The 15,521-nt window shown below is 41.6% G+C and overlaps 1 protein-coding gene across 3 annotated transcripts in view; it reads left to right on the top strand.

Annotated features, from left to right (window-relative positions):
• The window catches only part of KCNAB1 (potassium voltage-gated channel subfamily A regulatory beta subunit 1), a 226,628-nt gene that overhangs the window by 140,842 nt on the left and 70,265 nt on the right, over window positions 1-15,521 (top strand). For all 3 annotated transcript variants that reach the window (XM_075068437.1, XM_075068438.1, XM_075068439.1), the window contains exon 2: window positions 5,734-5,777. In XM_075068437.1, the coding sequence (XP_074924538.1) occupies window positions 5,734-5,777 (44 nt within the window). The remainder of the gene's footprint in view (window positions 1-5,733; window positions 5,778-15,521) is intronic.

The raw sequence follows: 15,521 nt of genomic DNA, 5'->3' as shown, positions 1-15,521 counted from the left end.
CCCGCCTGCAGGTTTGTTTGTAACCCCAACCCCTGCTCTGGCCAGCGGCAGGTTTTTTGTTTGTTTGTTTCCCTCCCCCCAGCTGCTCCAGCCCCACAGGTATTTTTTTTTGCTTGGGGCGGCAAAAAAGCCAGAGCCGGCCCTGAATGGAAAGGCCACATTTGTTTCCTTTGAGTTTTAATCCACTTAAAAATCTGTTCTAATTGCAGATGAAAATCCCAGTTACATGATTGTATGTACAAAGTTTATCTCAATTATCCTACCCCTCTAGGTTTCTTTCCTCTCTTTTTTCATGATGACTGTCCAGTAAACTTTTGGTCTTAAATCTCTGGCTTCCCCTGTGTTGGGAAGGCTATAGGCCCTTCAGGTCTGTAGTGATTTGATGAAAGGACAACTCTGCCATCTCAAGACCGGATGGTTTTAGATATATTTGTGATACCAGCTCAGTACAAGTGAGAAGAAATAAATATTTCCCCCTGTCCCAAACCTCCATTAAGGTCTTCAACAGTCCCTCTTAATTTATTTATGTCTATGTCTTCTCATTCAGGTCCTCTTCCTACAGTACTACTTCCTGCAACCTGCTGGAGGGCCATGTTTGTTCCCTGTTCCACTGGTGATCTGTGTGTTTCCTCTGTGCTCCAAGAGGGTGAAATCCCTGGGTAGCTTCTTCCTGGTGGCATGCAGCCTCCTAATCTAGAAGATTAGTACAAATACAAATCTTCTATCCTTTAGAAGTTTTCTAAATTGGAGAATTCATGTACACTAGCAGCTCTCAAACTCTGGCCTGCAGCACACTGAAATCTCTTCCACAGCTGTCTTCTCTCCAGAAGTGAAGAGGCCTGAGTTTGTGTGCTAACAGTTTGCAATGCAGGATTTTTAATGGCAACTATTATGTATAAAAAAAAATTCAAACTTGGCTCCATACCTTGGGCTCCTGGCAACCACCAATGCAGCCCTTGGAGGGTAGGAGGGGGATCAGGGCTGGGCAGGTAGTTGGCGTGAGGGGGGTGAGGGTGCCATCTGGGGGTGCAGACTCGGGTGGGGCTGGGGATGAGCAGCTTTAGGGTGTAGAAGAGTGCCCCAGGGGGTGCAGGTTCCAGGGTGGGGCCAGAAATGAGGGGTTCAGAGTGCAGGAGGGAGCCCCAGGCTGGGGCTGAGGATTCAGAGCGTGAGAGGGGGATTAGGGCTGTGGCGCAAGGGGTTGGGGTGTGGGGGGGGTGAGGGCTCTAGCTAGTGGTGTGAGCTCTGGGGTGGGGTTGGGGATCAGGGGTTTGGGGTGAAGGAAGGGGATCAGGGCCAGAGCAGGGGGTTGGAGCATGGGAGGGGGTCGGGGTGCAGGCTCTGGATGGTGCTTACCTCAAACAGCTCCCGGAAGCAGCGGCCTGTCCCCTCTCTGGCTGCTATGCAGAGGCATGGCCAAGTCTGCAGGCACTGCCCCCGTAGCTCCCATTGGCTGCCATTCCTGGCCAATGGGAGCAGTGGAATCGGTGCTTGGGGTGGAGGCAGCATGTGGAACTCCTTGGCTGCCCCTACGCATAGGAGCTGGAGGGGGGACATGCTGCTGCTTCCGGGAGCCGCGCAGAGCCATGGCAGGCAGGGAGCCTGCCTTAGCCCTGCTGCGCCGCCGACCAGACACCTGGCAACCCTGTGCATACTTGGCAGTGTTGCCTTGTCTTCCAAGGTGCTGAGTTTTAAATGAAAGTCACTGTCATCAGTCGGTGAAACTCGTCAAGCTATAAAACTTCCATCCTTCATTTTTAAGATATCAAGCGTTGAGGTCTAGGTACTAAGGAAAATAAAAAAAGACTTTTGCCATATACAGTTTGTTTTGAAATCAAGTATTTGTAAACATATAATCATGCTTATCCCCACGGTTTCCATCTTTTCTCCAACCTAAATGATGAGAAATGAGGGCCCTAACCTTGCTTACTTACCTGAAAAAGGATTTGCAGGATCAGTACCTCTGAGTTGTTCCTAAGAGAGGAAAGGAGAAGTTTCCATCATGCTGTCCGATAACTCTTATGTAGTTGGTGACAAACTTTTTGCCAAAATCAAAGTGACCTTTATTTTCAAAATCAAAACCCGGGACCCTTTTTTGGCAACCTTTTTAGAGTAAAAAATGCTCCTACAAAAGATGACAGTACCATTTTTTGACATGTGCTGGTGTCACTACTGTTAGTTCTCAGCAGTGACACATGCATTTTTCTTGAGGTGCAGGAGTTTTTCCAGCACTGAACAAGTGTCATTAACATTCACTTGAGCAACAGAACAGCTTTGATAGTGTCTATGCTCATTAGCTTTTTCTCTTCACTCTTCCTCGTGCCAAGTGTTCATTCCACGTGGGTCTAGAGCTGAGTGACTTACAGATTTTTTCAGTTCACCAACAATTTAAAAAAAAATTGTTTTGGATCAAACCAAAAATAAAACTTGTTCTTAAATTTTGGCAAATTGAAAAGTTGAAAAATTTGTTTTGGGTCAAATGAAACATTTTGTTTTGATTCTGATCATTTGATGATTTTTTTGATTTGTCAATAAAATTAAAGGAAGTTTTGAAACAAAATGTCATTGTGAAGCAAAAGATCAAAACATTTTGTTTTGAAAAAGTCAGAATGAAATGTTTTTATTTTTTTCAAAATATTTTGTAGGTTTTGTTTTACCACAACTTGGTGAAACCGTCATGAATTCACGTTTTGGTGTTGCAAAATCTACAATTTTTGCCAAAAAAGTTTCAGATGAAAAACTGGGCCCAGCTCTAGGTCTCCGCCTTCCCACATGGATAAAGGCAGGATCAGCTACTTTACAGCACCCTCCTTCCTATCTCCAGACCTGCTTATAGGGAGTAGATGAAGCTGGTAAGGTGGACATTGCCCTGTCTGTAATCTTGAAGGATTACTCAGAAAACTTAACACAGCCTGAGGCTATATTAAGTGTTGTCCTTAGCTCCTTAAAGGTGGAGTTTCCAGGGGTAATCACAGGCTGGAGATGGCAACATGGCTTCAATGGAGTTGCATTGCAAGGGAGACAGGGGAAACTGTGTTGCAGGCTGAGTGAGATCCCCTTTTGCAGCTACCTGAGATAAGTGTAGAGGGTTTGGGATGGGGCTGACCCCCTTGCTTCTTCTATAACAGAGCAAAGCCTGCAATCCCAGTCAAATAATTTGAAGGTGAAGCTGTATACACATGGAGTTTCCTGAAGAAAGCAATGACCAGGGCCCGAATATAGACTTGAGGTTTTGACCCACAGAAACTAAACTTTGCTCTAAGCAAGCGAGGAGGCTGTTCAGCCTGTTTTACTTTAAATAGCTCATTACCAGCTGCATAACTCACAGTCATTGTGGAAAAAATCTGAGTAAGATATCAATTCTATTGAATCAGCATTTTCCCACAGAAAACTTTCAGAAAATTTTCAGTCAGCTCTATGCTTTATAATCATTAATACATTTATTTTCACAATATCCCTGGTACATGAGAGGGTTGTATTACCCCCATTTTACAGATGCGGAGCCAAGGCATGGAGGTTAAGGTCAAAAGTGTCCACTAACTTTAGGTGTCCAATTTCAGACACTTAGGACCTGATTTTTGAAAGTATTTAGCATTATATAGTACTTTATATGTTCAAAGCACAGCTCCCACTGACTTCAGCTGTGAGAGCTCACTGTTTCTGCAAATGAGACTGCAGGGTCTCAAGTTAGGCACCAAGAAATTGAAGTACACACAGTTAGTGATCACTGTGAAAAGTGTGATTCTTCTTTGAGTGCTGGTCCTACAGTGGATACACATGTGCTCTGTGCACCCAGAACCAGAATTTTTTCAGTAGCAGCGTCCATTGCTCTGTGCCCGCACTCTTCACCTCCTTGTGCTCTCAGAAGGGACAGAAGGGGTGACCTGGACTGACGACCCCTCATGTTGCTTTCTAGCACTCACAGTCAGGGATGGAACTCTTGTGTCCATAGCTTCCAGCTTTAGCTCTTCTACGCATAGCATATTGTAATCCATTTATTCGTTTTAGTAGATAGTTAGTAGTTTGCTTAAAGCTAGTTGGCGGGGATTGAGGGAGTCCCCACCTGTTGTTCTCCCATCATTTGGGTCATTTAAAATGCTCCAGATCCTAAGCTTCCAGTCCTGCCCGGCCTCCCCTTGGGTCTTCCTGGTGAGTGACCCACAGAGAAAGATGCCTGCACTGTGTCAGGGAATCACACATTCCACTGAAGCATGAGATCTGCTCTCCTTCCCCCCTCACACTGGCCAGTCTCTGGAGTTTAGACTGCATGGGCATCTAATGGAGCTCTCCATGAGGCACCTGTCTGATCAGGGACCCTCCCCTCAATCCTTGCCTCATTGGCCAGAGCCAGCACCAGCACCTTTCATTCTTGAGATTTGGACAGCTCACAAAGTGCACAAGAGATTCCAGCCTTTCATGCGGTCCACTCATATCCAGGTCAAGCTGGACAGTCTGACCACTGTTCATTATATAAACACACAGGAGGAGAGCGAGGTCTGCCCCACACCACAGGGAAGTGATCCTCTGAAACAGGGGCGGCCAACCTGTGGCTCCAGAGCCACATGCAGCTCTTCAGAAGGTAATAGGTGGCTCCTTGTGTAGGTACCAACTCTGGGGCTGAAGCTACAGGCGTCAACTTTCCAATGTGCCTAGGGTGCTCACTGCTCAATCCCTGGCTCTGCCACAAGCCCTGTCCTCACTCCACCCCTTCCTGCCCCCTCCCCTGAGCCTGCCGGGCCCTCGGTCCCCTCCCTTTGCCCCTGAGCCGCCTGCACGCCATGAAACAGCTGATCAGGAGTTGCAGGGAGGAAGGGGAAGGCGCTGAGCGGCAGGGCTGCTGGTGAGTGGGAGGCGCTGGGAGCGGCAGGGATGGGGAGGGGGAGCTGATGGGGGGCTGCTGATGTATTACTGTGACTCTTTGGCAATGTCCATTGGTAAATTCTGGCTCCTTCTTGGGGTCAGGTTGGCCACCCCTGTGCTGAAAGATCAAGTAGGATAAGGCACCATGGTGGACACAACAGGCTATCACCTTTGGTCAGAGGGTGAGTAAGCTCAGGGCCTTTATGGTGGACCTGCCTTATACGATCTTCCACAGAGACAAAGTATCCCCGAGCTTGTACCCCGAGCTTATCCCCAAAGTTCCTTCTGACTTTCACTTGAACCTATCTGTAGGGCACCCAAGTTTAAAATTTTTGGCATAGTGTTATATTAAATTTTGTTAACTAATACCTGCTCTAAATTATAAGTTGTACCATCTTTAAATTGAAAGAGAGAGAGAGAAAATACCGTGGGAGAGTTTTTAGGGATCACAGTACAGCTGTCATTAACCAAACCACTGTTTTTGCTCCATTTCAGCAACACTAACATGGATAGAATAGGAGAAAACAACTTGCAGTGTAAAGCAGTAGCGGGAAGTTAAAATAGTTTCACACACTTCATCATCCATCTGGTAAGCTGTTTTACAAGCAAGTCTAAATCCACCTGGGCAGAAGACTCCCCATTCCAAAATGACCACATTTCTAATATTATCCCAGCCAAGAGTTTAGTTTTATTTTTATGGGGGCATGAATTTATGTTCGAGGTGAGAACATAGCCTTTCTGCTGGAAAGCAGTTTGTTTAATCAAAACTAGATATCAGTATTCTCAGTCTGCTATTTTCCTTCTTGAAGTATTTCATGTGTTCCAATGGGATCTGATACTACACTCTTCAAATCATTTTCTTGTTTGTTCTAGAAATCTTGGGAAATCTGGACTAAGAGTTTCATGCCTGGGCCTTGGTAAGTAGGTTTAAATTATTATATATAGTATTCCATCTTGACTTCAGTTGGAGTTAAGCCCAATTATGCCAGGGCAAAATTTGAACCTACATTTATAAGTGTTTACAGAGTGACTCTTGCATGGGAATATGAATTCCTGTGGACCGTAAACATTTGAGATGAGCTTCCCCTGACAGGAGGAGGTTGTAACACACTCAGTAAGTGTGATGTGCCCCTTCTCTGGTGGCTGGGTCACTGAGAAGATGAGCCTAATATAGCTTTCAGTTAATGGAGTTACTCTTGTAGGTCAAACAGTAGAAATCTGTTCTTTTGGTGCTGAAGGTTCAAGGTTTCAATCTCTGTGTATGACTAATGGTGGGAATGATTACATATAATATAACATATTAGGAGAGATCCTCAGCTGACATAAATTGACTTCAACAGCACCTTGGGATCTGGCCCACAATAAATATAAACTCTTTTTTATATCATTTTTCATCCATATATCTCAAAATGGAGCTGTATCTATTTATATCTGCTGAGGGTCTAGCCCAATATGTTTTTATATTACATGTAATATGTATGTAATCACTACCACCATGGGTCATCTTCAGAGACCTCACAAAGGAGTTATCATTAATCCCATTTTACAGATGGGGAAACTGAGGCACTGGATTTTTAGATACATCTGTGTGTATTTGTGCCTTTATTTAGTCTTGCAAAATGTATGTTTAGTTACATTTCTATTACACCTGATTTGAAAAATGAAAAAAACACAAAGTTGATAATTAATCAAGAAGTATTATGCACATTCTGGTCCTGTAGGTACGATAATGACAAAGACTAATTCCTCATACGCTATCTTGAATATTTATCCCTTAAACTAAAACTCACCAGTGAGAACATGTACAATGTTTTGGACAAATCCTAACGTCTTGAGTCTTGCAAATAATATCTTTGACTTCAGTGAGACCGCTCATGTGAATAATGCCAGCAGGATTTCATCCCAATATTCTGCAGGAAAAAAAAAATTAGGATCCAGGTTAGTTAAGGAGTTCAAATTCATTTTTCTAGCTGCAAGTACAGTTCTGTGGTGAGAAACTGAAGTACTAGATATCTGGAAGAAGTGAGGAAGACAGCATAGAGAGAGCACATGAGCTTGTGCTCAAATTTTGCTAGAGGTGTGTTGAATGAAGCATTAAATGTGATTCCTTAGAAATCCAGCTCTGCTATGATGTTGGTCAAAGGTGAAAAAAGGTGTTAAAATGCAGTAATGTGGATGAATGATTTATAACAAAATAATGTAGACACATAATTTAAGAAAGTGTGTGTGTTTGTGTGTGTGTGTGAGAGAGAGAGAGATGAAAGCTCTGTATAACCCCTTCCCATACAATAATTGTCACTCATTACAGTCTTTCCCTTCCCAGCATGATACGAGTATATGTCATAGCAGCATTTCAAACCATATTTCTCAAGTGATGGAACATATGAATGAAAACCTACTTGTTTCTGTGATCTTCATTTCAACCTTAATTCTGGTATTTACTAAATTAGAGTGCTTGACCTTGCAACCTTAACATTTTTTAACCTGGGGTGTTTGGTGTCTTTTTTTGCATGTAATTATTTATATCATTTCTAAGCTGTGCCAGATGCTAATTACTATCATGATCTGTGCCCAGAAGGGAATACTCAGCCCAATCTTCAAAACCTCTAAGTGGTAATAAAATTAATCTGTGGCCTGTAATGCAACCCCAGAGCTCCAGTAGCTTATATTCAGATTCCAATCCTATTTACACAGTAAATCAGGGGTAGGCAACCTATGGCACGTGTGCCAAAGGAGGCACGTGAGCTGATTTTCAGTGGCACTCACACTGCCCGGGTTCTGGGCTCTGCATTTTAATTTAATTTTAAATGAAGCTTCTTAAACATTTTAAAAATCTTATTTACTTCACATACAACAATAGTTTAATTATACATTATAGACTTATAGAAAGAGACCCTCTAAAAACGTTAAAATGTATTACTGGCATGTGAAACCTTAAATCAGCGTGAATAAATGAAGACTCAGCACACCACTTCTGAAAGGTTGCTGACCCCTGCAGTAGATCATAGCCAGACAATTTCTGTAATTGTGGAGCCCCCGTCTTTAACTGTATCCAAAACTCTCTCTGTGGCTATGCACAGTGAGGCCATCACAATGCAGAACTCTGTGGCTTGTGAGAGATTCAGCCTCCCTGCCTGACCTCAAGTAAATTCCCCTTTCCTGCCTCTCTCCATTTTAGTGCACATCTTTCCATACAGCGGAACCACAACAGTCCTGCTGCAGCCAGGGCCCTTTGTGACCTCAGAAGAGAGGCCAGGGTGATGAGCTTTTCTATGTCCTGTTGTACTGCTTAGTGTGTTGCATCTCTACTCAAATATCTACTGTAGCTGCTTGCAGGATATGCTGGATGTTGTGGTGAACGAGATTGGGCCTGTTTGAGGGTTGCTGGGAGAGCCATTTGGGAACTGGATTTTAAGTCTTGTGGTAAATTCTGTTTTGTTTTTTTTAAAATTCATCTCAGAATGGAATGAAAACAGCAAAGCAAAACAAAAAACAATTACAATTTTATTTGGCTTTATCAAATTGTTTCATTCCGATTTTCAGTTTATTTTCTATTGTAAATGTAAAATGTTTAAAAATTGAAATTAAAAGTAATTTTGAAATGAAAATCAGCATATTCTATTACAGTTTTATCAGAATGCTCAGGTCTGTGTTTTGTAAATGAATTTTCAATGCAGTCGACAGCTGTTTTGCTTTGGACACATCAGCATTTTCCAACCAAAAAAATCCCAAACATTCCGTCAGAATATTTCCAACCAATTTAGTCGCTGGCTAGACAGTGTGCAATACATATAACAAACTCTGCACCCTGATGCTATCACTAAACCAACGCCATTAGGAAAGTTGGTGGCATTCAGTGAACTGTCCTTGGAAATGATGGGTCAACACAGGACTAAACAGAACAGTATCAGTTTTGTGAAGCATCAGTAAAAATGCTGATTCTTGCTATGGTGATAGTAGATCAGTAACACCAAACAGCCTGGTTTGTGTGTCACAACACTGTCAGTACTCTGCCAAGTGAACGTGTTAGGAGATGGGCTGGTCACATCATTATTAAGTCCTTGGCATACACAGATATTTATGGCTACCTTATGCAGTAACCCTGAAGATTCAGTGGGAGTTTTAATGTTTTTGGGGCAGGACTTGTTATCAGTGAGAGAGAAAAATACAATCTCTTTGTCTTGGTATGCCACCTACAAAATGGTACTTAAATATCTCAGGGAGGTACTGAGATCATTAGCTCAGATTTGTAAAGTGCTCTGAAATCTATAGTTGAGATTTAAAATAAAGGGAAATATGAAAAATCCCTCATAATTACTGTACAATATGGAATAAAAAATAAACTCCATTTTCACAAAAAGACCTCCTCGCCTAGAAATAGAACTTGGATTGCGTAGAGGATTTGTCTCATTACTCAATACGGATAGTCACATCATGAGCAAATGTTGTCATGGTAAGAAGAAATGGGAAGAAATTATGAAAACATCAGGAAAAGCTGCTTGCAGAAGCTCTCGTTCATTTAAAACATATGAAACTATAGAGACATTTAAATTTATTGCTCTTTTATGAGTGCAGCTGCCCGGGACAAGTGTTCTGCATTAGCTAATTTTGGGTTTTGAAAATGAAACAAGTGGCTGCCACTCTCTTATTGACAAAAGGAATGTAAAAAGGGTACCACTGGGCATGGATCCACAGATCTGGGCAATTAAATCAGTCGAGTAAGTAAGATCCATATATAGCCCCTGACATGAACAGGGCAGTAAAGAAAGTTTTTGAAATTGAGTGGGCAATTGTTTTTTGCTCTCAGGTTTGCAGACGAAGCATTCTCCTGTACTTTAGTACCTCTTCAGCTTCCATAATAGATATATCAGATATCTTTGCCATGTCAAGTGTTAGCTTAAATGACTTTTCTAAACAGTTTCTGTTGTGCTGTTCTCTAAGAGATAAACTTATCTGCTTAAACTCACAACAGTATCAGAGTCTAGTTTAAGGTCTACTAAAGTTTCCAAAGACCCAGTAATCTCCTCTAACAATTTCTAAAATCTCACCAAGATAAAAGTATGCTTTATTCTCTACTGTAAAAAAGAAAAGGAAATAGAGAAAAAAATGAGACAGAGCAGAGATAAAAGGAGGAAGGTGATAAAGGAAATACATATTCCTTAATTATTCTGTAGTCTCTCTAAATTCCTGGATCTCCCACCTCACATTCTCTCCAATGAATTGTCATGTATCACATGCTGCTAATGAATCAGCAGTGTCTATCTGGGGCCTGAGGCATTTGGTAACATATATAACAGGTAACCTGAAACAGCATGATATTGGTGAATAATCTCCACGGTTACTGCTGAAAGAGCGAAACAGTTAATCCATTAATCATCCCACACAAGCTTGGTACATGATCCATGCTTCTCATTCCCTCCACCCCTAGATCCCGAGTCACTCTTCAGTTGTTTTGCCTGGCATGGAGCAGGTATATGTACCACAAAATCCAGTACCTCTATAACCAAGTACCAGAGGAGAATTCTTTCACTGTAAGGGTTAGGGGTTAAAGAGCTCCTATAGTGGAAGAAGTAAGACAGTCACAGGACTAAGTCTTGTTCAGTATTGGTTTGGCTATTGTCTCAGTTTTTTAAATGGACGAATGCAAGGACCAGTTTAAAGCTCAAAAAAGGCATGATCGTTGGGAGTGCTTCAAAATCCAATCTAAAGTGGATGGGCAACCACTCAAAGGCCACTTTGAGTAGCACTTACTTGGGTGAGTAGAATTCTCCCCTCCATCTCAGTTCTGGTGGAAAATGTCACTCTTTTGTCATCATGAATAGATGTTCAGAGCAAAATGTCACAGTCACCAACTGTGGAAACTGCCTATTAGTTTTAGGAAAAGTTTGAGGCAAACCCCAACAAGATGACTGTGTTGGAAAGGCAAGCTATCACTTTGACAGTGTGTGGGAAAAAGGGGGGGGGTTCTTCAGGTCCTGCTTGCAGGCTAGGAGGTTGTGTAGGGAGGTCGGCATGATCAGGAAAAGCAGCAGAGAATCCTGTGGCACCTTATAGACTAACAGACGTTTTGGAGCGTGAGCTTTCGTGGGTGAATACCTGCGTCTGACGAAGTGGGTATTCACCCACGAAAGCTCACGCTCCAAAACGTCTGTTAGTCTATAAGGTGCCACAGGATTCTCTGCTGCTTTTACAGATCCAGACTAACACGGCTACCCCTCTGATACTTGGCATGATCAGGGTCACTCTGGAAAGAGCCAACTTAAAGCAATGTGGGGTGAACTGTGCCTCCCTGCCTTAGGGAGCAGCCTCTTTTTGGGTTCTTGCATGCTGCTGTTCTGAATTGTAAGAAATAAAGCAAGGTTACATTGCAACCTTCCAGCAAGAATATTTTAGTTTTTATCTAACTTCCCTTTCTGAGGACTGTGAACACAATGACTAGTCCATCTTCTAAGGAAAGAAATAATTAGACACACCTAACCATGTAACCATGGTAAAAAGAGGAATTAATCCAGCTCACCAAAGGGTACAACAGAAACCTTTCACAACAGGCAGTTTCCACAGTCAGAGACACGTTTTGCCATGGAAGTCTATTCATGATGAGGAAAGGGTGACCTTTTTCTCTTGAAATGATCCCAGGTCACATCTGTGATTTTGACTTTGGGTAAGATTTTGCAAATTAAGGTGATACTGGTAAAAATGACATCATTTCACTCTAGGATCAAATTTGCAGTGAAACTATTCAGTTTTGCACACAAATATACATAAAGCAAAAACAAGCCCATTTGCTGAACTTCCAGCACCAGTGTGCACTGACCAAATGCCACAGCTGATCCATCTGCAAAACGTGTTTCATGGTGGTTATTTTATTTTGAGTGAATTAGGAGGGGTTAAAAAGGTGAAAATCCTGGTTGTCTTGCTTACACAGAGCCAAATTCTGGCATTTAGCCAATAGCCTGTGTTCTGAAAGGTGAGCTGTGCAGTCACGAAATTGTGCATTGCCCTTAGACATTCTCCATTTACCTATGTGCTTCCATAAAAATGAGTCACAATTTGGCCCATAAGTAGTTCCAAAGATAAGATTGAAACAGAATCAACCCATTTTACATGACAAATGCTCTGCTAGACTGACGTTGGAGGTTTCTAGCACAGGAATAACTTCTGACTATCAAGGAAAAAGTTATTATTATTCCTCTTCTTGAAATGTGCTCGTATTTCTGGGTCACTGAAGCTGTTCAGTAAGACTTCTGGTTACCTTTGCTGTCACTGATTGATGAACTTCAGGATATCTTCAATGAACCAGAAGTTCCAATGTATCCCTGAGGGGATGCAAAACTTTTAAAAAGTTAAAACTTTTGTTATAAGCTACTTGTTCCTCATCTCATGAGGGTGGCACTGAGCACATAACTCTCAGGTGGACTCAGCTTTCATTTTAACTTCGTAGGCCCTCTTTAATGGCATGATTTTCCTGCTCCTCTAGTTTTTGTCCTCCAAATTTAAGTTTTCATTGAACCTGAAAAACTTTTACACATAAAAACAAAGCAGCTTGGAGCACATCCTAGCCCTTGGTTGATGGAAAATATACAAACAATGACTTAAATGTAGTGAATCAAAGGGCTTGCCTACATATGGAGTTATTCCTGATTAATTATTCCTGGTTAACTTCATCTGTGGACACTCCGATTCTGGAATCAGAGTGCTTTATTCTGATTTAGTTTAATTCGCTTTGGAAATAAATTGATAATTCAGAATAAGGCACTCTTAATAAGAGCATTTATAGAGTTAATCAAGAATAGTTATCCTGCTTTCAATTTATACCTCCTTTAATACAAAATAACTTTCCCTGTGTAGGCAAGCCCAAAGATAGGGTCACCAGTCACCCCGTCTTTAAAGTTTTGAAACAGAAAAAAAATGTATTTATTAGTATATATGATGCAGTCACCGAAAATAGGTGATTCTTTAATGAATGCTGAAACCAGGAGACAAGGTCAGAGGTGATGTTGCATCCAAGGGTGGTCTTTAGTCTTCTTGCAACAAGGTTAGTTGAAATGACCTTGTTCTGTTTTTTGTTTTTTTGGTTTGTTTTTTACAATGCCCAAATGTGCCTGAAATTGTATCCATAAATTTCATCAATATTCTTAGATTTTTCTTCAATTTTAAATTGCTCTCCATCTCCACCCTGATTTTTAAGGCCCAATTCAGCTTAGTTACAGTACTCTGGTGCAAATCTGGAATAACTCCATTGACTTCAATGGAAATACTCAAATTTACACAAGCGTAATGGGGAGCGGAATTTGGCCATATGGGCCAGATCCTACCAGCTCTTACTTATGTGACTAGTCCTTGCTCATGCCTGCAGTCCAATGAAGTCAAGTGAGTAAAGACTATGCTGATGAGTAAGGTTTGCAGGATTGGGCCCTTTGTTTGTAAGTGCCAGACTGATGCAGCATTAGTTTCTTTCATGGTGTTATGGGGGCAATTTTCAAAAGTTGGGGCTTACTTTAAGTATAACTTTCTTCTACTGAAGGAAGCATAAGGAAATGTAGAGAAAAGAGGAAGATACTCAACAGAGGTTAATTGTTTAAAAAGAAGTAAATTAGTTTTTTAATTTATTTTATTTTTTTCTCCAGTATTTTCTCTCTTAGAAACAGGGCTGCTCACTGAGGTTGTAAATCATCCTTAACCTGACATGCATTGTTTGAAACACCAAATGAGCATTTTATTTTCTGTTGGGAGCAATGTTTATACTAACCTAGCCTGTAGCATTGTGCTTCACTGCTTATAATAGCCCAAGCCAACTTTTGTGCAGTTTGTACTTCAAAACAAATGTTGTTTCCCTCCTGGGATGCAGTGATGGGGGCTATATGCACTTCTCTGACAGCACAGAGGTGAAACTTGTTGCATTGTGTGTTATCACAAGATAAGGCCAACGTATCCTACAGCTGTTCACATGGGAATTAATGCTTCAAGATTCTAGAAATAATTAATGGCTTTGTATGCCCATGCTGCACAACTTGCAAAACTGCTGGCGATGCCACTCAGGAAAGGAACAGATTGCATACTTACAGTTCACATAATGCTGTCAAACTTGCTGCTGCAAGCATCCCCTCTTCCCCATGTTATGGGGGCCTCGTTACTCCAGGAACAGCTAGCGTGATGATTGTTGCCCATTTTCTAGTGTTGTGTGCTGTGGAGTAAGTGCTGCTTTGAGCTAACTGAGAGCTTTGTGGTGATACTAGCTTGAGCTTCCCCCAAAGAATCAGGGAGCATCAGACCAGGTAGAAACTGGTGTAGCCAGACGATCTTTAATAACAGTTCTGAAACTCAGTTTGATGGACAGGGTAGATGGAGGCTGTTATTAATTGGAAAGAAAGCGCAGCTATTCAGCATCTGTGCCTAACTTTAAGTAACTGCAGGCTTCCCATATTCAGGGCATGGCCCCACAGCTATAGTGAGTACCTAAGAGGAATGCATCGTTCCAAAAAATTGGAAAAAGAGGTGCCTAAAATCAGGCTCCAACATCTTTCCTTTCAGTCCTAAATAAGGCTTTGTCTACATTACAGACCTTACAACAGCACAGCTGTAAGGTCTCCCGTGTAGCCGCTCTTTGCTGGCAGGAGACAGCTCTCCTGCCAGCATAAGTAAATCACACCGAATGAGCGGTGGTAGCTATGTTGGCAGGAGATGTCCTCACCAGCACTTTTGTTGGTGAAACTTATGTCGGTCAGGAATGTGGTTTTTTCACACTTCTGACTGACAAAAGTTTGACTAACAAAAATGCTACTATAGGCAAAGCCTAAGTGACCTAATTTTTCAAAGGTCCGGAGCACCCAGCAGAAAGCATGTTTGAAAATCAGGTTACTTACTTGGTGCCCAAACATGAATTTTGGAGCTTTAGGCTCCTATGTTTTTAAAAATCTTGGCATGGGAATGTGTACTCTGTATGTGAGTACATGTACTGTATGTATTGGGCCAAAGTTTGCTCTCATCTTTGACTTAATCGGGTTATATCAGTTCAAGGTAGCACAGAATTTTCCCATTATCATATCTAACAAAAATGTGTTCTTTGTTTACCAGGAGTTAATTTTCATAACTCTCATTCCCCTTTCTTAGTCTGTCGGTTTTCTCTCTGCCTGAGTGGGAGAAAATATTGATTTAATTTCACATTAACAACAATGAAGATGCTGGAGGAAGTTTTCAATAGCACAAATGTGGGTAAGTGCCTAATTCCCACTGCATGTCAGTGGGAGTTTGACATTTAAACACCATTTATGCCTTTAAAAATCTCCCCTGCTGCAAATATGATAAAAAATTTATTGGGGCCAAATTTTGAAACATTGATGTCTGTTAGGAACCTAAATTCATGTTGATCATATGGATATCAGAGACTAGCTGAAGTCAATTGGAGCTTCATAAACCTCTAAAAATCAGGCCATATAGATAGATACCTATGTTTGTGCTGAGGCACCTATCTTTAGGCATCTGTGTTTGAAAATGTGGCCAGTAGGCTCCTTAAAATAAAGTGCAGCAAATAAGCACTTCTCCTTTTGCTTACATGCATTTTGATTCTTGAAGGCTATTAGCTCAGCTTACAAGTTCTTTAAGCTAATTGTTTTATCTTTTGACCGCATGTAATTTTCTTTTGTGACTTTTTCATCTGTTGT

This window comes from Chelonoidis abingdonii, chromosome 8 (genome assembly GCF_003597395.2).
Source record: "Chelonoidis abingdonii isolate Lonesome George chromosome 8, CheloAbing_2.0, whole genome shotgun sequence".
NCBI lineage: Eukaryota > Metazoa > Chordata > Testudines > Testudinidae > Chelonoidis > Chelonoidis abingdonii.
Note: the sequence above shows the minus strand (reverse complement) of the source record. Positions and strands in the feature narration are given on the sequence as shown.